Here is a 22,790-nt window from a genome sequence, read left to right as displayed (position 1 = left end):
TTTAAGAGCTTTCTTTCAAGATAGTATCTAAATATATTCAGCTGATATTTAAATAAATCATTCAATTTGAATTGTAAAGTTTAATCGGAATTAAATATGAATAAAAACATGTAATAAAAAATGTGTAAACACGCTTCGCGTATCCAATGATTTGTATAAATAGCAATGAGTCAAACTAACTTAAGCTTTTACGTGACTACATAAAGTTCTTTTTCAATTAACCCATAGTTTGACAAAAACAGGTTTTTTTTTAAAAATAAGTATAACAAAGTAGTTTCTAGACGCATAATACTGGGTCGAATATGATTTTTATAATTCATATAATAAGACAGATTTTTTTATTTATTTTTAAATGAACTAAAGTAGAAAGAGATACAAAATTAAATTAATTTAGTTTCGGATCGGTATCATGGCCGTATCATAAGGATATGAAAACCCGCAGTTCTTCATAAGTACAGTGAACACTCAACATTTAACATCAAATAGAGCAATAGGTGACTTATCTTAAAAGTTTTAGAAATACATAGAAAAAAATCATATGGACGAAACAGACTCAAAACTTCTCTACAAAATAAAGAACATCTATAATAATGGTGATAACAAAAAAAAACCGGCAAGTGTTTTGTGGGCTTCTTCTTAAACCAGGGCGCGTTTGGAAACCTAGTTATCGCTATCAACTCCCTTCTATGTCATATTTTACATGTACGCATCAAAATTGCCATCTATGTGCCTATTTGATTAACAATATGGTAAGATAATAAATACAGTAATTATCTGTAGCCTTTTTCTCGTACGCAATTTCATAACTTTTACATTATCTGTGCGCGTTTACATTAATTATTTTCGTTGGCTTTTGTTTATATGCTTTGGTTATAAGTTTGATAAAGGACCCACAATTTTGTTACTAATATTTAAATACATTATGTTTTTTACAAAACATATTTTACAACGAGAATGAAAAATTAATTTTACCCTAAAAGAAGTAAATTTTACTGTCCGAGCGGGACCGTGTACCGTGTTGAGCCGTCCTCAACACGGTACATGGTATAGGTAAAGGTTTAGATGGTATAGTTTTGGTAAAGAGCATCGGTTTCGAGTCTCGTCCGTACTCCAATTTTTAATATATATTTCCAAATATTTTTGAAATCTACCTTCAGTGTCGTATAACACTAATAAAATACAAATAAGTGCTATATCTTAACAATACTCCAGTTATTACTCATACATAGTTAGTAAATCGGCTGAACGCAAAATTTTAGTCTTTTGCACACGACACTGAACAATAATTTATTTATATTGATAATTCCTGATAGATTAGAAAATCACAATACAAAGAGATACAGAAGTTCGATGCCTTTGATCTTGTGATAAATGCCGACATAGTTTAGGGGACCCGTATATGAATCCTGTCCGCGCCCCACAATTACGATAGGGCGTTCGAGTAACTATCTTTATTCTATACTGTCTGATTATATAAATAACAGGGTAAAATAGTACTTATCTGTCTTGTTCTAAAGCTCGCATCGTCCACATACATGCTTAGCAGAACTTTTGTGAAACAACCATCAGTAGTACAGAATTTGCCACTCTAATTACAAGCGATATTAGGTACATTTTTCTTTGCTTTCCTAGTGTTTCGATGCTCGCAGTCGATAACACGATTTAGTGCGTGGAACTCTACTACCAAGTGGTTATTTATTATTTATTTATTTATTATTTCCACTTGTGCGCCAGTGCTCTGAGAGTTGAAAAAACTGTGGGAGCAGATAAATTTGTTTCCATTCCCCGGGGAGATAATTGTCTCCTGCCCATGCTGATCTAATAAGAAATCCAAATAGAGTATCATCTTCATATATATAATTCTTGTGTGCGTGTGTATGTCACTGAACTCCTCCTAAACGGCTGGACCGATTTGAATGAATTTTTTGGTATGCTTTTGGGTGGCACCCTGGATGGTTTAGATTCACAAATCAGCCCGACAGATGGCGCTGGGGTCTGCTTGTAATTAATAAATTTGAATCCACGTAATTTTAGTTTCAAATTATTTTATAGTATTGCTGTATCCTTTTCCTCAGAAAAAAATGTGAGAAGAACGCCTAGTTTTCTCTTTTTAGTCTAGTTTACAACAAAAACTGGTTGGTTGATTTTTATTTGTATTTTGCGTGCAACCGATTTTACATCAATAACGGGCTCACTCTCGCGATTATAAAAAATCAGTCTAAAGTATATTAAGGCAACTCGCGAACGAATATGTATTATTTAATGTGAATACGTTCGTTCAATAAATAGGGGTATGATGGAGGTTTTTTCTTGAGAATTTTAAGATAAATTTTTCGATTTTGTGTTATTGGATTACAATATTTAAGGAATATATGCCACTTCTCAGTGATTTTCTTTTGTTTTTTATTCTTTATTTGTGACATTATTTTTGCTTTAACATTTCATATCAATTAAAATCACCAGATTTTAAACTTTACGTGGAATACTTAATTTTACATTTAGCAGTAATTTTTTGAATATAATTTAAATTTTAAACGATCAACTTGGATAATTGAATCCCTTTAAATTCGTAAAACTCAACGTGCTAGCACAGTATACCAATCATACAGTTCGGAAATGGACATGCCCTGATAGTAATCACCATGTTGTTTTTTAAACTTTGTTGGCATCTAGTAACGCCTTAGAGTTTGTTTGCACGCTCAATCGCACAAACTAAAAGTGGTTTGACACAGGTGGTTTAGGAAGCTATAAATTTATTTTTCTTCGCTGTACTCGATTAAGTTAATAATTACTAAAACAAAAGTGTTAATCCCAATATTTGCATACTTTACATACTATAGGTATGTGCCGCTTTATTTCACTCTATCTTATGTATAGTGTGTGTATAGTACATTTAAATACAAAATGTTAGTATGTCGAAAGCTCGGTCATGGTACTTTAGTGTTCATATTACCAACAAACTATGGTAGACTCAGTCGATCTGAGGCAGCATATAATATAACTTCATGAAAAATTTTCCTTTCTTCCTATCTCACCTAATCCTTTCCTCTTATGGATGATTGCGAAACTTTATATAGTCGTTCCACACAATGCCCTAATGTTACAATTACTGTATTTAAGTACCTCTTAGATCCCACTGACCCATGTATTTTGGGAAAAATGTGAAAATATTTGTGGATCGGACGGACTGAATGTTCTTGGAATGGAGTAATTTTTTTTTTTTTTAATGGAGTAATTAAAAATATATTCCATTCTGAACTGTATGATGGCTGTACTGTGTTGCTAGATATCGCGTTCGCGCTTCAACTTTATGTTTGCGATAAATATATACCCAACAAATAACAGCGATAGTATTATACATATAAGTAACCAACGTACACACTGTGAAGTATATGGAAATTAAATATAAAGAATTGAAATATATGATGCTTTGAAAGTTTGCTCAGCAAAAAATATTAGAAATTATGAAATAGTAAAGACCAACCCTATTATTTTTGCAATTTCATATCAGTTACCTTAAATTTGGCCCTAATTTTTATCAATAGTAGTGCCAATATTTTTAATTTCAAAAATAAAAATAATTTAAGTATCGTTAGGATTTTAAATAACAATACGATTTATCGACGTTTAACATCTTATTATAATGGACCTAGATTCTAGAGCAAAAAATAGTAGAAAGATGACTAGCAGTAGTCTAACACAACTAGGCATTTTTTTGATACTGCTAATATACTGCTCAATGACAACTCCCCAAAGACATACAGAAGTTTTGAGTTAATTGATTTTTTGGATTATATTCCACCAGAGGCTGTTGTTTTTTAATTACATAATATGATGTTTAAGTGGAAACTATACTGCAACAGTGTGTACTCAGTAAAATTTCACTAGATAACTTAGTTTTGTACCAATATACAATGCACATTTTTTTTTTGGTGTTGAAGGGACTAATGTTTGTTTTTTGGAAAGGGTTTTGACTTAAAATTAAAATTTAGTGAAAAAGTAACAAAAATAAAAAAAAGGAAATGTAGCGGGCAGAGTTCGCAGGGTGGGCACATCTTGATTTGCAAATTTAACTTTGCCTAAAGGCGAAAGATTTATATGTTTTGAAGGAAAACCCGAGTAGGACTATGGAACAGCATCCTTGCCTTCCCGGCATCCGAGAAGGCAAGAATGCTTTATAAACTTGTTCTATTAGCTTTAAAGCGGAGAGCAAACTAGTGATAGTTTCTTTTTTGTTATATTTAGCTTCCATAGTCACGTTGTGACAAAGCTCCTTTAAATAAATAATATTTAAAAAAAAAAAAAACTTTGCCTAAAACCTATTTGGTAGTAATAGAGCTGTTTGTGACAGAGCTACTTTGCGTCAGGGCAAACTAGTTTTGCCCACCCTGCCGACTTTGCCCGAAACAAACATATTACTTAAAACAAGCCCTTTCATACAACATAGTGAGATGTACAATAGGACATACATTTTTTACATTATGTACAACATTTATTTACAATGCAACATACATACATTTCAAGAGTTTTTATTATATACACATTTTGGAACTTTATAGTTTGTCCGTTTAGAAATTTCCAACTATTTTTAACTTTCTCAGAATTTTATTATGCATGAAAAACAAAAATAACTATAGTTATCAGACAAATATAATTATATTTTTTAACATACATTATATGATTGGAAATTTCTAAGCAGACAGACCACATTTCCCGATTGTTTGGTACGGTGATATATTTTACAAACAAACAATTTTATATAACATCACATGATTATGTTATTTTTTTTTTTTAGTAGATTCTATCACGAAATCAAATTATTCGAAATCACAACATAGGCCAAGAGTCGGCCTTAATATTTCCTAACGATTAAATACATAGGTAAAGAGTTATTGATCTTACGTTATTGGTACTAAACTCTGTTATATACTAAACTGAACTAAACTAACCTACTATTTTTTTGTTGTATTAGATAATTGTAAATTTTTTATAGTGATTTAAGTTAACGTTTAGTTTAATTTAGTGTATTTTAGTTTAGTAAAAGAATTTGATTCATTGATACCAAAGTCTTTTACAAACTAAAATATGAGTTATTTCTGTATAATCTATGAAACAGATTTTATAGTTATCATAGTTTGTGTATAATTTTATTTAGTATATAACAGAATTCGAATAGAAGTTCTGCAATAATTACAATATTTTTACAATAACAACATTAAATTTGTCAAGTCCCAGTTTCATCGTAATTCATTTATTAACTTAGCGATTATTCTTAACATAATTATATCGAAACTTTAGTCGCCTGTATTTCTACTTTGTATGGTACACTCGTTAGGTGGACAATGTACATGGCGTGGACTTAATTATTTATGTTATTTTTTTTTATTTCAGTACAAGTTAACCCTAAGGTGTAATTTAACCTGGAAAGGTATGATAAAGTATGAGGTGGTAGCCGGCTAACCTTTTAAGAGTATGTCAGTTACATTAAACCAGTGTTTTGAATTCTTAATACCCTATACACGTGAAAAAAAATTAAATTTGCACGACCCTTTGTAAAAGACAGCATTAAACCATGGGTTTCCACGCAGCATCGTACCAGAACGCAAACGTGATTGTCGGTAATGGACGAAGCCTCTACTAAACTAGACCAGAGAAAATCCATATGGAATAAATCCTCAAAATGTCCTTGCTGAGGCGGGACATCTAACTTAAAAGAACGCAGTATTTACCACTGCGTACATATATTTTTTTCATATTGAGGTACCATACAAAGTACAAAACGTTGACATAATACACTTATTCACATACATTACGTTTATCTCACAGTGGTCCGCCTCGCACAGTGTTGGTCCTAAAAATCAAATGAACAATCAACATAATTAGGTTGATTCTACAACACTGTGCCAACTGAGTGCACTGAAAAATTAAAGCAAGTATATAAAATGATTAAAGATTGCCTCATTAAAACAAGAAAAAATATATTTATTGGTTCCCATTGTTAGAGGCGTAAATATTTACCTTACGCTTTTACAGTAGTCCCACTTCTACGAGTTACATCGACATTATTCGTTAGCGCAAAGGAATTATCTAAAAGTTTGTAAACTCCAATAAAATACAGACCTTATTGCATTGTGATAAGATTGAAATTACAATAACAATAGATGAGTCTAACAGAAATGTTATCTTATTCATAGCACATACGCAACAACCAATGAAGACGATTCGCGCGTAAATTTGGTGCGTTCTGATTGGTTAAAATATTTGGTTGGTGGATTTGTGCAGGATAATCGTTGTAACCTATAGAAGTACGGTAAATAATTAACGATGTTGCATTAAAACAATTAAAAATCACATTTTTTAAACATTTGTTCCTGTCTTGCACGCAGATTCACAGATCATAAAGTTTTCTGCCTGGATCTTAAACGATAACGAATCTGCGAAAACAAAAACAAACATCGATTCGACCGATCATTAAGTTGGACGTGTCTATGAACTATTTAATTTAGTGTCTAGACTTCATCGCCTAGGTCTTGCACGCAGTTTTCCGCGATGGGGACGAATCTATCGTCGATTTGAAGCAAAAGTATACTTTTGTCGACGTGGGATCTTAGTTTGGGATCGCGATGACTTGGCGTCCATTTGTGTACAACCTGGAATTTCATGTATCATTATCATTATTTATGTTTTATGGCATTGGTTACATTTAATTGAATATACCTAAAGTAGGAGAGCGGTGAGCGGTGATAGCCCAGTGGGTGGGAGCTCGACTTCACTTTCAGGGGGCCGAGTTCGAATCCCAGCACGCACCTCTTTAAAGTTATGTGCGTTTGAAGTAATTAAAATATCGCTTGTTCCAACGGTGAAGGATAACATCGTGAGGAAACCTGCATGCCTGAGAGTTCTACATAATGTTCTCAAAGGTGTGTGGAGTCCATCAATCCGCACTGGGCCAGCGTGGTGGACGACGGCCTTAACCCCTTCTCATTGTGGGAAATAGCTTATTTCATAGATGGCAGACACATGTCAGGCTTATTATATCTGCCAGTCTATTTGTCTATGCTAATCTTTGCAACAGTTGAACCCATTTTGATGGAATACTTTTTATTCTGGAAGTCTATTTGAAGTTCGTTAACGGGATAAATATGGATTTAAACATTGTTTTAAAACCCTGTTTTCAAAAGTTAGAATTTTAATTGACTTTTTAATAAAACTTTAGGCCTTTTTTTTTCCAAAGAGTACAAATGAGATTTTTTTTAAATATCAGACTCTTTGCGCACACAACCGCAAACGCGACGATTTTGGAGTCTTCACAAGTCGTCTAGTGATAATTTATTGATAAATGGCGGAACTAATATAATCTAACTAATAAATCCGTCTTCCCGGCTACTAATATTATATTAGTTTAATTTTTGCAGTCTTAGTGAACTTACAAATATAGCGATATATATTATGTACATTATAGTTATATATATTATTTTATTTTACATTAGGATAACTTTTTCCTGTAATGACAAAAATGTAAGATTGGGAAAAAATAAGTAATAAATAAATTATCTAACGTACCAATCCATCCATTCCAGCCAAGGGCACCCAACTGCCCCAGTAATTTCGCCCCCCTCTCTCCCTCTGGTACTCCGAAGGCCACAGCACGTCTATCCTCCTCCCCAAGTTAATACAATCATACACTCCCAGAGGTTCAACGATCAACACTTTGCTTCCTACACTAATGTTCACTTTCAGTTCACTTTTACCAGAATCTGATCTTTTAATTTTAGTCTTTATCTCTTTCGCTTTAGGGTCCTTTTTCTGTTCCTTTTTAAGTATCGACTCTTTGTTGGATATGTCCGAGTAGTGAGTCTCCTTCAGGGGAATAACTTCAGGTTTCTCAATGTACCTTCCGGTGAGGTCTCTGTAGCTTTCCCGTTCGTGACGTATGTCTCTGCTGACTTTTGACAGGTCTTTCGACGTACCTTCGTTTATGAAATATCTGAGGACAATATTTAATTGTGTAATATGCAGTATTGGCAAAAAGGCGGTGAGAAATGAAATAAAACATCGGATGAGTACGAAGCTTGCGCTCTGATTTCTAACATGCAACGCATTTTGGAATGCCGTTTTCCAATTTAATAAAAGGACTTTGTAATCCCGTTAATAGGCATCTTCTAAGAAACGTGTTCCCCTAAGGCCGCATTACGATCAGCTGGTGCGACTGCAGCAAAAATAAAGAGAAAATTTCAAGGACGCGTCATGAGTATACCTTCAACATGTTTTTTGTTAAGAGTCCTCAGTTTTTGGGTTCCAAACCAAAAAAAAAATAATTATGTGTTAGAATTACAGAATTTGTAATTAATGGTTGATTACAGTGGGCTATACAACTTGTAACAGAATTACGAAATAATATTGAAGGATGCATATTTCATAAAAAACATAATGTAGATATATTAAATGAAAAGAATCATATTTATTTTTCCATTAAAACATCCTAAGTGTTTATTTATGGCAACCCTATTGAAGATAAAAGACCGCCACACGCATAGTACCTACGCTACGCGACGCGTACCTAATAAAGTGACAAGAGTCAAATGATTTGATTTTGCATGTGATGTTGGGTATCTGATTTATTTCAGTAAAAACTTTGGCAGTTTACTCATTAACTATAAGACATTCCGTTTAACAGATAAGAGACAGTACATAATGTACGTCTAAAGCCTGTGAAGTATTATTTCGGTTTTCTTTACACGTTGTATAGACTTTTGCTAATGAATGAAGGTAAAATGAATGAATGAGTGAGCTACCTGGTAAAGCTAGCTTGCCTGGCGTTTCTGTTGGCGATGATCTTACAGTCCGGGAGGGACACGTCCAGACCGCTCGCGCCTGCCTCCTCCAGGGAGGACCCGGAGCCGGAGCCGCGGGAGTCCCGGGACGCACGGGTGCCCGATACCTGGTATAACGTTAACTTGTATTTAAACTACAGACCGCGTGTGATGAACGTGAATGTTTTTCATGTGTTTTTCTATATCTTCTTTATATATAAAAAAGTGTTATGTTTGTGTACGCTTCAGGCTCTCAAAAAGTTCTGCACCGATCGAGCTGAAATTTTAGCTATTTTCCACAACGATGCAATCACAACGTGCCACAGCGAAGCGTGGCAGGGTACAGATAGTTATATATATATTTCCTGTGTGTGTGTGTATGTCATTGAACTCCTCCTCCTCCTCTATATGGCTAGACCGATTTGAATTAATTTTTCGACATGCGTTTGGGTTGCACCCTGACAGATGGCGCTGGGGTCAGCTAGTTATAAATAAAAACTTTTATCAGACATCTCAGGGCCCATAACACAAGTTACGTTACTTTGGGGCTAGATGGAGATGTTTGTATTGTCATATTATTTATATGCCAATGAGTAAATAAAAAGAACAAAATATTTCTGGAGTTCCGCGGGTAGAATATTGTTTTCTACTTAACAGTCAGTCCTATTTTATGATTGGTTAACCATTAAGTTTCATTATCGCCCGCTCTGTCATTTGAAAGGTGATGGAATACTGCGTTATTACTCCGGCGTTATACCATGTTTATTTGTAAGGGATTAGATTAAAAAACATATTTTGTTTAATCTAGTTTTAAGTTGCTGTTGGAATTCAAATATTTTTTCTCTTTTACACAGCAAAATACAAAATCACTAACGAGATACTAATAAGTTAAGTATAATAAATATTTTTAAGTTCCTTCAGGATTTTTTTTTCTGGGACGAAAGTATGATTTCTCCAGCTGCTGAATGGAATTTCTTTAAAGGATTCGCAGATCGTTTCAACTGTATAGCCTTACATTGGTAACAAATGAACCAACAGACATTAACGCGATTTTAATATCAATAGTTAAAGATCAATTTTTTTTATTAGCTGCGGATATCAGTTTTTGACACCGAGAACCGCATGCCCTAAGCCAAGATGGCAGCCCGTAACAACATTTTAAAACAAATTTTTGAATCGACAGATATAAGTCCTGGAGGCCCGTACCCCGACTTCCACCTATCGAGGAGATACATAAGAAAGAAAATAAAAGATATATGAGGGATGTCGTTAAAAGTACCTTTGCACTAGCGGCACGTCGCGGTTGTTCTCGCCACCCGCACTCCCATCCGCCAGTAGAACCCTTATAACAAAACATCTAATATTAATTACTATATATTTATTTTATAATCCGATCACATCTATAATTACCAAGCTTGACTATTATATTATTCTTAATAATCGGCTATATCTCTCTTAGCTACGGGACCGTTTTCGCTTTATTTCTGACATTCTAGAGTAGTTCCCGCGATAAGTTTAAAAATTGTTAAGGAGCGAAGCTTTAGTCCCAATTCTGAAGTCCACGCAGACGACTGACTTCGTCTGTATGGGGCAGAAGCTAGTTTTAAATAATTTTTAAGGTGGGTATAAAATGGCAAACCTTAGACTCCGGATACTCTATATCCATTTCAATCTCTCGTAGGCTACTTTTTAGAAGTTTCACTTTGCTGTTTGTGTATTTCACAAAGATTTACTTTTTTTTAATTTACTTTTACAAATTCAAATCTTTATTTGCGTGATTGCTGGTAACTAATTTGATCTTAATATATCAAATAGGTATCAAAACTGTGAAATTAAATAACAATGTCAACTTAAAAATAAGTAATATAAAGTAAACCAAAATATAAACCTAGAAACACAATTATTTAAAGCTTTACTTTTAGATATTCGTCCACTGAATAAAACTGACAAAGCCATTCAATAATTTTAATCTTAAATTTAGGCAGAGTATGTCAATTAAAGTATTTGGTAATTTGTTATAAATTGTTATTGCCATACAATAAACATACGTGCATTAAAGTGTTCTTCTTCTTCTCCTTATTTAAAAGTGTAGTCAAAGTTGGATATCACGAGGAACCTAAGTTGTTGCTACGCACCTGTCCGTCGTCTCCGTGCCTCATGTCCGCGTGGTCGGGCGGGCGCAGCGTGTCGGACACGGCCAGCAGCCGGAACGACGCCGGCAAGCGTGAGTCGCGCCGCAGCCGGCTTCTGTTGCTCAGCTGGACAACCATATTAATCAAATGAATGAATTTGTTTGAAAAAATATGGTACAGATACTGAACTTAAGACGAAGCAGTGATAGCCTAGTGGGCAGAAACTCGGCTTACTTTTCGGGGGGCCGAGTTTGAATCCCCTTACTTTTCTAAGTTATGTGCGAATACAATAAATTTTGCTTCAACTTTTTCATTTAAAAAAATAATCAACATTGATTTATTTCAAATAGGCCTACTAATATAAGTTTTACACTATTTTGAACAGTTTAACACTTTTGAAACGTCAAGTCTGTCTGTGTGTAGTGACTCTACCACCGGTTCGGAAGGCAGATTCTATCGAGAAGAAGCCGGCAAGAAACTCAGCAGTTGCTCTTTTTCAACGTCAACAATTTTCATTTTAACATTCATTTTTCTATCTTGTGAGAGTAGATTGATTTACACATTGTATATATAGATTTGCACCCTGCTACAAATTTTTAAATAGAGTAATGTTTTAAATTTAAGAGCAGAAATTGCAGATATGTGTCTCCTCTGAAAGTTGTTTTAAAATCAATTACGAAATTTGACCCGCACATACCAAGTCCGATTGAGTCCGTTGAACAGAGCAAGTTTTTAGAAACGTCGTAAAAATACATACATTTACGAATGTAGTTATCGCCATCGCTACACACTGCTATGTACACATTTTGTATATAATCACGCCTCAAGAGTGCCATCTATGTGCCTATTTGAATACCGAAATATTTGATTTTGACTGCATACCTGCGTGCGTGTACGCGCACTCCTGTCTCTCCGGGCCATGCGTGCCTCCTCGTTACGGCGATGTGCCTCCGCTACGTCTTGATACGTGATGTACACTGCAAATACAATACCATCATAAGCCTCGGCCTAAAAATGTCTCGCAGCTGGGAACAGACCACCGATCTCACAAAAGACTTTGAAGGAAATGTGACCTTGAATGATTATTATCACGGAATTATACGAAATATACAGAAACCGTGTACACGAATGTTAATCAAATAGACCTGCAATGACTGAACGATGTGGGTGTAACTCCAGCGTTATATTCAGAATGAAACGAAACGAATGAAGGCGTTATATTTGCCGAAACGTCAATAAACAGTTTATATAGGAAAATAGATGGGTCCATGCGACCCTTTTCGTTGTCAAATTACTCAAGGTTTGGGAGTTATCAAGGTTCAAGATTAAGGAGATACCAAGGTAAAAGAGATACCGAGGTTAAAGAGAGACCAAGGTTAAGGAGATACCAAGGTTAAGGAGAGACCAAGGTTAAGGAAGACCCAAGGTGAAGGATATTCCAAGGTTAAAGAGATACCAAGGTTAAAGAGACACTTAAATTAAGAACATACCAAGTTTAAAGAGACACCAAGGTCAAAGAGATACTAAAGTTAAGAAGATACCAAGGTTAAGGAGATACCAAGGTTCAGAAGGAGCATCTCACCCGGTTCTTCCGGTGCCCTCTCGTGCGAGTGCTCCCGCAGCAGGCCCGCCAGCGACGCCAGCGTGGACGACGTGGGCTTGCCCGCGCTGGACAGACTGCCGCGAGTTCCTCCTAAGATTTCATTTTAATTTAAGTCATCGTCATCAGTCGCTTGAGCTATTGAATTGAGACATGGTATACGATTAAATCAAGTGCGGGGTCAAGTCTCATAATATATTAAATCATTTATTTCTCTCCGTATTCATTCTCTTCTCGAGCGGGTGAAGATCATTATCTACACCCATGTACACCCAACAATAGAATATCATCATAGCACGAGTAAATAAAAGCTGTATTTGTCAGTTTGGCAGTTCATAAATAGGAGTGCTCCGACCGTCATCAAACTTTACAGGATTACTCGCCAGGTCAATCCGGAGATTCCCTGAAAGTTTCATTGAAATCGTTCCAGCCGTTTCGGAGCCTATACGAAACATGGTATACGATTAAATCAAGTGCGGAGTCAAGTCCAAACTATTGGAAATCAGTCGGGTTTCTTTTGAAAAGTTTGTTTTTTTTTTAGTTTTGTATGCATTTGGATTTAGATTTGCAAGTAGAGCTTACCAAGTGAAGCCGCGTGCGAGGCGTGTGAGGGCAGCGAGTTCCTGGCGGGCAGCGCGGGGGGAATGTTCCGTGACGGGGCTCGTCCGGCTTCCGCCGTAGCCGCTTCGCACGCTCCGCTCGAACAACCTTCGCCGCAGCGACGACGTATCCTGAATTAAACGTATTTTTTTCAAGGAGAAGAATTTTTACTTTAATCCGTACTTTCTCACTTAATATTATAAATGCCAGTGTTTCATTTGTTTGTTTTTGTTTGTCCTTCATTTACACGGGGCTTAGAGCCTGTGCAAAATAAATGAAAATAATTCATGAGCTTTATCAGTGTCCTACAGCTGGGTACGGATCTGTCAACCATAGGCAAAACGTATATAAAGGCTTTTCCAACAAGAGGTTTTATTTCGATATTCAATGAAAAATTGCATTTTCTGAGATAAAAGATCGGATGTTTATTTCGTTTTAATGAGAAAAGTATGCCATTAATAATGGAAAACAATGACATGAAAAATTCCATAACCCAATCGCATACTGGAACTCCATCTTCGAGGTCTTGAATTGATGCTGGTCTATTGGCGTAGACCAAATCTTTTAGGAGGCCCCAAAGGAAGTCAGAAGTCGCAAGGTGTTAAATCACAAGATCTTGGTGGTCAATTGTGATCACCTCTTCGAATGCGGTGTGGTAATCGAACGGCCTTGGACTCAGAAAGAAGAGTCACCAATCGGCCTTTGATACTTTTAATTTCGGAAATGACATTTAAAAAGTGAGAGAGTGAGATTTAAAAATCAACTAAATTAATGCAGGCGAAGGCCCGGCAACAGGTAGTTTCTAAAAACACACTTAAAGAAGGTCTTGGACAACTCACCTTCGCCATAGAGCTACTAGATGGTCACGTATAGAAGTGACAGTGAGGGGAGCGCCTACGAGCGAACACAGTTGAGGCGAGGTGTCCGCATACGAAGTTGTGAGCGGTGATACGTAGATCGGATACCCGATCGGCTGGTCGCAGGATGAGTTGATGATATTCCTAAGAGCCTGTGGAAAAATTAAATCATTTCACACAAGCCTTATCAATTTCCTAATCTGCAGACCTGTCATACATAAGAAATAAGCATCTCTCTCTCTCTGGTCGTTCCTTAATCAGTGAAGATCATGGTCCTGGTGAGATCTTAACTCCGCGCTGGTAAACTGTCTCCGTCGGCTTTTGTTGGAGGCCATTTTGGCGATTTGATAGAAGCGGCACGATTTTGATTTTTCCAGCTTTTCTGCCCGTCTTGTTGGGGACCGGCCTCTAGGTCTACGCTAATAGTTTTTGAGTAAACCACTGCCATAGTTTTTGCTGAAAGAAATCAGATACAGCCCTAACAGCACATGCAAAATTAAAATCAAGTGACTCCTGCCACTTTATTAGGTACGCGTCGCGTGGCGTAGGTACTATGCCCGTGTCGGTCTTTCATCTTCGATAGGGTTGTCATAAGTAAACACAATGTTTCGAATAAGTTTGTATGGTAAAATAAATATGCTTCTTTTGATTTAATATTTTTACAGGGTGATTCCTTATGAAACATACTTATGCATGCTTTCACAGTATTTCGCAATTCCGTTACACGTTGTATTGCGGGTTTAATGACCGGAACGCACCTATAACTTTCCGGAGTTATGTGCATTTTTTAGAACATCTGTAATACAAAAATGAGAAGTACTTATGCACGCTTTCACAGTATTTCGCAATTCCGTTACACGTTGTATAGCGGGTTTAATGACCGGAACGCACCTATAACTTTCTGGAGTTATGTGCATTTTTTAGGTAGGGTATTTGACAGAACATCTGTAAAACAAAAATCAGAAGTACAGGATTTGCGACTCCAACACGCATGACATTAGGTCCACTTTTCTTTGACGATACAGTTTTGGATACTCTAAAACGACTCTGTATAATTATATTGACTCTCGGGATAAAAATCAACTGCCCTACTGAACTGAGTGATTTAATTTCATTAATAATCTTAATACAGATCACTTAATTTATATTTACAACATTTTGGTCCTTCGAGCCGGATAATTTACAATATGAATTCAGGACATTGATGATAGTTATATATAGCTGCCACACTCTATAACAGCTTAGTTAGCCCGCTATCACCATCACTTCACCAGGTGAGATTGCAGTCATGTAGTGGAAGAAAAAAAAGGTTTGGGATACGTGATAGCACAGTGAACGTACCTGCTTCGCGTTCTGTATGGAGCCGCGCTCTGGGTTGCGGTTGCGGAGGTACACAAGTTCCTGCTGCTGGCCCGCCCACAGGCCGCGCACGCACTCGCGGTTCAGCTTGATGACGCGGAACCCCAGGTGGCGCTTGTTCAGCATTATGATCTTGTAGTCGTCGTTGCCCTCGTCCATTACGTGCCTGTGGGAAAAGGTCCATGTAGGGTCTGATAACAATATATAAACAAAATACTTATATTAATTTACCAATAACAATTCGAACATACAAACATTCACACAAACATGTTATACATATTTAAATTGCTTGAAACGCACGTAACTTAGAAAAGTTAGAGTTGCGTGCTTGGGATTCGAGCTCGGCGTCAGAAAGTGAAGTCGAAGTCCTACCCAGGGTGCCCAGTGGAAAAAAAAAAACAACGGGCTAAATGTAGTGCAGTAATGTACTAAACAGGATATTTTTTTTCAGTGCAGATATTTTAATGTTATACCAAATTTATGAACGTATATTTTTTTAATTCTTATGATTTACTTAACGGTTACAAAAGATTAGTCCCCGGAAAAGATAATTATGGGCACCCTGCAACAGCTCTCAGCTGTTAACTTGCGATCAACGTTCTCGCAATCGGTCCTATCGTCACAGCGGTAATTCCATAAAATAAAGCATAATAATAACTTTAACAATTAAAATTGAAAACCCAATACTTATTTATGTATGCCACACTTTACGATGATTTTTTTTTAATTCACTACAAGTTAGCCCATGACTGATGGTAGTGGGCTATTATTTATTTAGGTAGATACCTATTACGAGTAGCCATGATTTGCTTATTTTATGCTCGGACATTGTTAAAAAAATATATATGAAAAATTTAATTTTTATAATTTTTATTAGTGTTTTACCTACACTTGGAGGAAAAATCAATTTTATAAATTTAAAATGCGTATAAAAACTTTTTTTTGGAACCGACAGCATTTGAACCTGCTGACGTTACAGTCGCTATAAGACTGATGTGAAAGGCATACACTAATTTCGGCATCGACGGTAGGAGAGCCGTAGCTTGATTGGAAAAAGCGCTCAGGCCGCGATTGCCAGATAGACGCAGTTTCAAATCCTGTCGGTTTCGACATTTTTTTATATGCATTTTAAAATTTATAAAAATGAAAAAAATTTGTTGAAGCATGTTCTTTTTTACCGGTACCGAACCACCAAAAAAAAATCCTTTATTTATCGCAACACTCGCTCCGGGAACACGGAGCGGTAATTACCTAAGGGCGAGTAGGTGCGGCGCGCCTCGCAGCACGTTGTACCGCCAGGCGGGGGCGGCCTCGTGGCAGATGACCAGTCGTTGCGCGTGCGACGCGATCGCTCCGTACAGCGCCGCACTGCTACAGTACTCCTCCGGGAACATGAAGTGGTCCTGCACAACCACACACACCTTAGCCACCTCGACACTTATTGTTCCAGGGGTAAATCAAACATCATCAATAATTTTTTCATCGAAATTATACTTCTTTTTGCGCGTTAGGGAAAAATCATGAGTAAATTTTAACGATGCGCGCGCGCACCGTCACGAAAAACCGACACCCTGAAGTTAGCTATAAGGTTTGACACTGACACTTTCATATGTCAAAGTCTGCGGGCGCATTTCGTTGATTCAATTGTACATAAATCTCAAATATTAATGTTCGTTGTCCTATAATGAGTCGAATAGTGTTCCAAATTTTATTATGTTTATTATGTACATTTCATTAATTATATAGATTTATTTTTTGTGATATTTAAATAAACTTTATTTAACTAACTAAATAACGAACTGATATTGCGTTATAATAAAACTTTCAATGTATCAAATACCTTTTTCTACAAACGTAGAATAAGGCGAAAGATGACAGTTTTTAAAAGATTTTAAATTTTTATCTCGTTACGCCAAAGGAGTATAACTTCTAACGCGTGTACATAAGTACACACACTTTTTTTTATTTAGTTTGCAATACTGAAAATCAACTGCTTACTCTAGTATAAACTAATAAATATACTACTATATAATATAATATACATAATAATAATAATAATAATAATAAAGCTTTATTTACATTCCTTACAATTAAATACCTTACTGGCTAAATATAATAGAGTTAAGTAAATACAATTTTCCTTAATCCTAAATTCTTATTTTCTATTTTAATGTTTTCATAGCTAAGTAATATATTGCCCTTATTGTACTTATACTATCTAATTTACGTAAGGACCGCCAGTAGCGGTAAAAGCCTCCTCCATATTTTTCCATTTGCACCTGTCCCTTGCAAGAGTACTCCATGTCTTACCCGCAACTTTCGCGATGTCGTCCTCCCATCTTTTCAATGGCCTACCGGGTCTTCTCTTCCAATCCATGGGATGCCAGTTGGTAACAATTTTTGTCCATCTACTATCTTGACATCTTTGAATGTGACCCGCCCATCTCCATTTAAGTTGCATAATTAGCTTTATGGCGTCTCTTGCTTTGGTCTCTCGTCTTATATCAGAGCACCTAATGCGGTCTTTAAGTTTAAGGCCAACTATACTCCTCTCCAAACCTCTTTGACATGTCCTTATTTTTTTCAATGTCCTGATTGAGAGGGGCCAGGACTGGCATGCATAGGTAAGACATGGTAATATACACGTCTCTAGCGCTTTTGTTTTTAATCTTATTGGTAAATTTCCTTTAAAAATTTCCTTCATGCTCCAATATTTTTTCCATGTATTGGTGATTCGTCTATCTATTTCTTTGTCAATAGAGTTTTGGAATGAGATCAGATGACCAAGATAGATATATTCTTCTACGTATTCTATAACTTTCGATTGTATTTGTATCTGACTGCATGTGGAGTTTGTGATAATTTTCGTTTTTTCTTGATTTATATGCAGACCTACTTTCATACTTTGTAAATTTAATGTTTCCAACATATACTGTAAACCATCTGAACTTTCAGAAAATAGTACTATGTCGTCCGCAAACCTCAGGTGTGACAAGAAGCTACCGTATATTTTTAGCCCGACGTTGTCCCAATTTAGTGTCCTGAATATATTTTCAAGGACAGCTAAAAAAAACTTTGAAGAGAGCGGGTCGCCTTGCCTTAAACCTCTTTCTAATTTAAATGGGATTCCGACCGTGTCTATACGAACGCTAGATGTACTTTTGTGGTAGAGTTCTTTTATAATGTCTATGTATTCACTATTAATACCCTGTTCTGCTAGAGCATTCCACATAGCATTATGGGAAATGGAATCGAATGCTTTAGAATAATCGATAAATCCAATGTATAATGGTTTTCCATATTCCTTGTATTTTTCTATTATATTTTTTAGTGTGTGAATATGATCTATTGTGGAAAATCCTTGTATAAAACCTGCTTGTTCTACTCCCTGGTTTTCTTCTATGATTTTTGTTATGCGTCGCAATAAAGTGGTAGCGAACACTTTATAGATGCATGATGTTAGACTGATAGGCCTGTAATTACATATTTGTTTCGGGTCTCCTTTTTTATAAATTAATGAAATTTCAGAATATGTCCACTGAGTCGGTAGTTTTTTCGTATAAAGTATAATGTTAAAAAGTTTCGTCAATGGTACAATAAGACTGTCCTTTCCAGCTATTATTATTTCATTGCTAATACCGTCCGGTCCAGGGCTTTTGTCATGTTTTAATTTATTTATTGATAACTCTACCTCTCTTTCCATAAACGGTGGTGCTGGGTCCGTATTGTATGTTTCTACTTTTGTACCATTTGTATGGGATTGTTGACTGTATAGAGCTCTATAATATTGAGTAGCTATCTGAATAGTTTCATTTCTGTTAGTAACGGTACAGCCTGTAGCGGTTTCTATCTGACTCATGACGATTTTCGTATTGGCTAACTTCTTATAAGCTTTCTTCACTGCTCCAGTTTTTTCTAGTAAGTGTTGGAGTATATGTAGTCTGTAATTTTTAGTATTTTCCCTTATTTTTTTATTAATAGTTCTATACAGCATGCTCAGTTTTTTCTTTTCTTTTCTTGTTTTATTTCTTTTATTCTTCAACTCGTGTCTTTCATTTATTAGATCTTCCACTTCCCATTTTATTATATTTTGCCTTTTGTTTTCTCTACTTGTAATTTTAGATACTTTTGTGCTATCAAATATAGTTTTTTCTATGATGTCATACATTTCTTGGGGGTTTTCCGTCTCATTCCAATATGTTTTGAATATTTTGCTTGCAAGTGATGCTTTAAGTTTAGGTATATCTACATATTTTACTGACTTTTGATTGAATCGTCGTCTAGATCGTTTTTGACAGGTAATATTTAAAGTTGCTCTTACCATCCTATGATCACTTGGAAATTTTAAACTGCTAAGGACATTAACATTCTCTATCGACTTAGGGACATTTGTTGTAATGAAGTCTATTTCATTTCTTGTGGATCCGTTTGGCGACTCCCATGTCCATCTAAGTTGTTTAGGCTTGTAAAATATAGTATTCATTATGGTTAATTTATTTTGTTGACAAAATTCTATAAATAATTCACCTCTTTCGTTTTTGATGCCGTATCCGTATTTTCCCATGATAAATCCCATATTATTATTTGTCTGTCCTACCTTTGCATTCATGTCTCCCATTAGAATCATTTTTAGATCACATTTTTTAATTGTATTGTGCAAGCATTCGTAAAAATAATGGATTTCAATGTCCTTCGCTTCACTTGTAGGAGCATATACCTGAATAATTGAGAAGATATTTCCTTCAATTTGCACTCGAAGTACGGCCACTCTCTCGCTTATACCTATAAAATCCAATATTATAATTTGATTTTGTTTTCTTATCAGAAAACCGACTCCTTTTTCTCCTTTCGTTTCTCCGAAGCTATATAGTATGTATTGGCCTCTATCTTCCATGTTATATCCCAACCGGCGAACTTCTGATAGACCTATAATATCCCATTTTATTTTCGCTATCGCATGCTCTAGTTGTATGACTCTATCTTCATTTCCTAATGATCTGACGTTAAAAGTAGATATATAATACTTTTTCTTTAATGGAGGGTGTTTGTCTACTACCCCCGCGGTGACAAACCGTTCTGGGGGAGATACTAAGATAATATACATAAATACTTATAATATACATAAAAACACCCAGACACTGAAAAATATTCCCGTTCATCACGCCAGCATTTTACAATTGTGGGACTCAGAAAGATGGATCACTGCCCACCGCGCCAATCGGCCATCAAAACATTGCACTATTTGGCATGTGACTACAATTATGCCGATTGCAAACATAGCATGCAAATCCGCTTGGTACATAATTTTAAAATTATATATATAAAAAAAAAAATACAAAAAAAAACGAGAACCAAGGAATACACACTTTTATTGTACACCAAAGAAAAAAAAGTAGTTACAGAGATATAAATACATATCAAGAGAGTATAATTTGGTGGCCTTATCGCTACATAGCGATTTCTTCCAGGCAACCAATGGCGTAAAAGGAAAAAACATAGAAAAGAGGTAGGTGGAGCAATAAATAAGATTTAAAATTATACAAATATATAAATAAAATATATATATACAATTATAATATATATAAATACAAATAAAATATATAACATAAATACCTATATAAATAAATAACATATAAAATCCCCAATTAACAATCGAGAACATATTGCGGAAATAAAAATATCGTGATCGCGATTATATGTTGACATAAATCTCCGACCCAAACTGAGAACTGAAAAGCCAGCCACAAGACTGGTCTGCGGTTCAACATGTTATTAAGAATAACATAAGTTTTCAGGGTTTGGAACATCAATTGCCTCGTGATTGCAGTGACGCAGTAGATGGTACTAAAAGGTTTAGCTCACCTGATGTAATTTAAGGGCCATTCGCACTGCGGGCGCTAGCACGGAGTGGAGCAGAGCCACATCAGAGAAGACCCACTCGTCTCGCGCGCAAGTGATGCGGAAATCACCTTTGAAAAGTGCATGGAGACCGTACAGGAAGAATTCCACACTGCAACAATAACAATCAAAATTAACTCCTTATTTTTACTCATGATTAATTTAGACGCGGGAACGTGTGCAAATATTTATGTTGTGTATTTGTTTGTTACTACAACCCTGAAAAAAGGTATAAAACCGATTCTGAAGCGCTGTTGTCTTACACTCTCTTCTTGCCCGTGACCCACGTTACGCGAAGTTGGCACAATTTCTCTAAACTTGAAGGCAGAATTTGTATTTTTCAGCATATTTTCAACTCCTGTCCAAAGTCAACGTTCTTCAATGCCACAGCCAGATTGGTCTCTTACGAAAAAAAATTCGGACTAACCGACCTGACCGTATTTTAACCTAACTCTCGCTGCTTGAGAAAATACAATAAGCATTTATTGCAGAAAGTAAATTACTATGTAACAAAGTCGAAATGTTTTTGATCTTTAGCAATTTTAAACCAGCCACTTTTATTCAAACAACAAAAAATACGACGAATTGTGACGCATTATTTTTCGTTTTTCACGTCAATTTCCATAGTTTTCCATAGTTTCCATAGTTCCTTAAAACTATGGAAATTGGCGCATCATTTGGTATGTTCTTCCTATTATTCTGCTACACTTTCAATCAAGATGAAAATGGTACTTGGGCCGCCTTACCTGGAAGCGGATAAATGCTGTGCAGCCGCTAAGGCCCTCCTGCCGAGTAGACTGAGCGCGAAGCATAGTGTGACAAGTGGGGAGTCCCTCGCAGAAGCCCGTCTTCGCCAACCTCCCCCTCGCCGCGCACTGCAGTGCACTATCCATTCCTGATAAATCGTGCAGAACCTACTCCTGTGAAATAAAGAATTTCAGGGTTACAACCAAAGAGTAACCAGTGGCCAAAATAAAAGTCATTTTAAGCTTGCAAAACACTGCTTTTTAGTTTTTTTTTTAAATTAAAATATCACTTGTTTCAACGGTGAAGGAAATCACCGTGAGGAAACCTGCATGCCTGAGAGTTCTCCATAATGTCCTCAAAGGTGTGTGAAGTCCACCAAACCGCACTGGGCCAGCGTGGACTACGGCCTTAACCCCTCCTCATTGTGGGAGGAGACTCGTGCCCCGTAGTGGGCCGGAATGAGTTGATATGACTTATCATGCTAAAATTTCAGCTCGATCGTTGCAGAACTATTTGAGTTATTGAAGCGTACACAAACATTTATAAAAATCATATTTACTTTTATAGATTATTCAATGATTTCGTATTTTTGAGTAGCAGATTCACATACTTGGTAACTCCCGACGCTCTGAAATCGTAGTCCTCGTCAAGGTTAACGTTGAATATGGGGTCCAGATCGACGAAAGAGCGCTCGCTCATCGGTTTCAGCGCTTCAGCAAGCTCGGGAGACGACAGCCATTCTTCCAGCTTGGTCGAGTGAATGGTATAGTAGATTATGCTCTGC

At 36.1% G+C, this 22,790-nt stretch overlaps 1 protein-coding gene across 2 annotated transcripts in view; it reads right to left on the bottom strand.

Moving 5' to 3' along the window:
- Positions 1-1,983: 1,983 nt before the first annotated feature.
- LOC120631335 (protein pecanex) overlaps positions 1,984-22,790 on the bottom strand; it is a 42,404-nt gene continuing 21,597 nt past the window's right edge. For both annotated transcript variants that reach the window (XM_039900826.1, XM_039900827.1), the window contains exons 13-26: positions 22,617-22,786; positions 22,006-22,179; positions 21,224-21,371; positions 16,613-16,764; positions 15,344-15,527; positions 13,985-14,154; positions 13,128-13,276; positions 12,528-12,638; positions 11,828-11,922; positions 10,949-11,071; positions 10,093-10,155; positions 8,796-8,941; positions 7,564-7,987; positions 1,984-6,650 (exon numbers count right to left, since the gene is read on the bottom strand). In XM_039900826.1, coding sequence (XP_039756760.1) covers positions 6,510-6,650; positions 7,564-7,987; positions 8,796-8,941; positions 10,093-10,155; positions 10,949-11,071; positions 11,828-11,922; positions 12,528-12,638; positions 13,128-13,276; positions 13,985-14,154; positions 15,344-15,527; positions 16,613-16,764; positions 21,224-21,371; positions 22,006-22,179; positions 22,617-22,786 — 2,250 coding nt within the window. In that variant the 3' untranslated portion in view covers positions 1,984-6,509. The remainder of the gene's footprint in view (positions 6,651-7,563; positions 7,988-8,795; positions 8,942-10,092; positions 10,156-10,948; positions 11,072-11,827; positions 11,923-12,527; positions 12,639-13,127; positions 13,277-13,984; positions 14,155-15,343; positions 15,528-16,612; positions 16,765-21,223; positions 21,372-22,005; positions 22,180-22,616; positions 22,787-22,790) is intronic.

The sequence above is a fragment of the Pararge aegeria genome, chromosome 18 (assembly GCF_905163445.1).
Source record: "Pararge aegeria chromosome 18, ilParAegt1.1, whole genome shotgun sequence".
Taxonomy (NCBI): domain Eukaryota; kingdom Metazoa; phylum Arthropoda; class Insecta; order Lepidoptera; family Nymphalidae; genus Pararge; species Pararge aegeria.
Note: the sequence above shows the minus strand (reverse complement) of the source record. Positions and strands in the feature narration are given on the sequence as shown.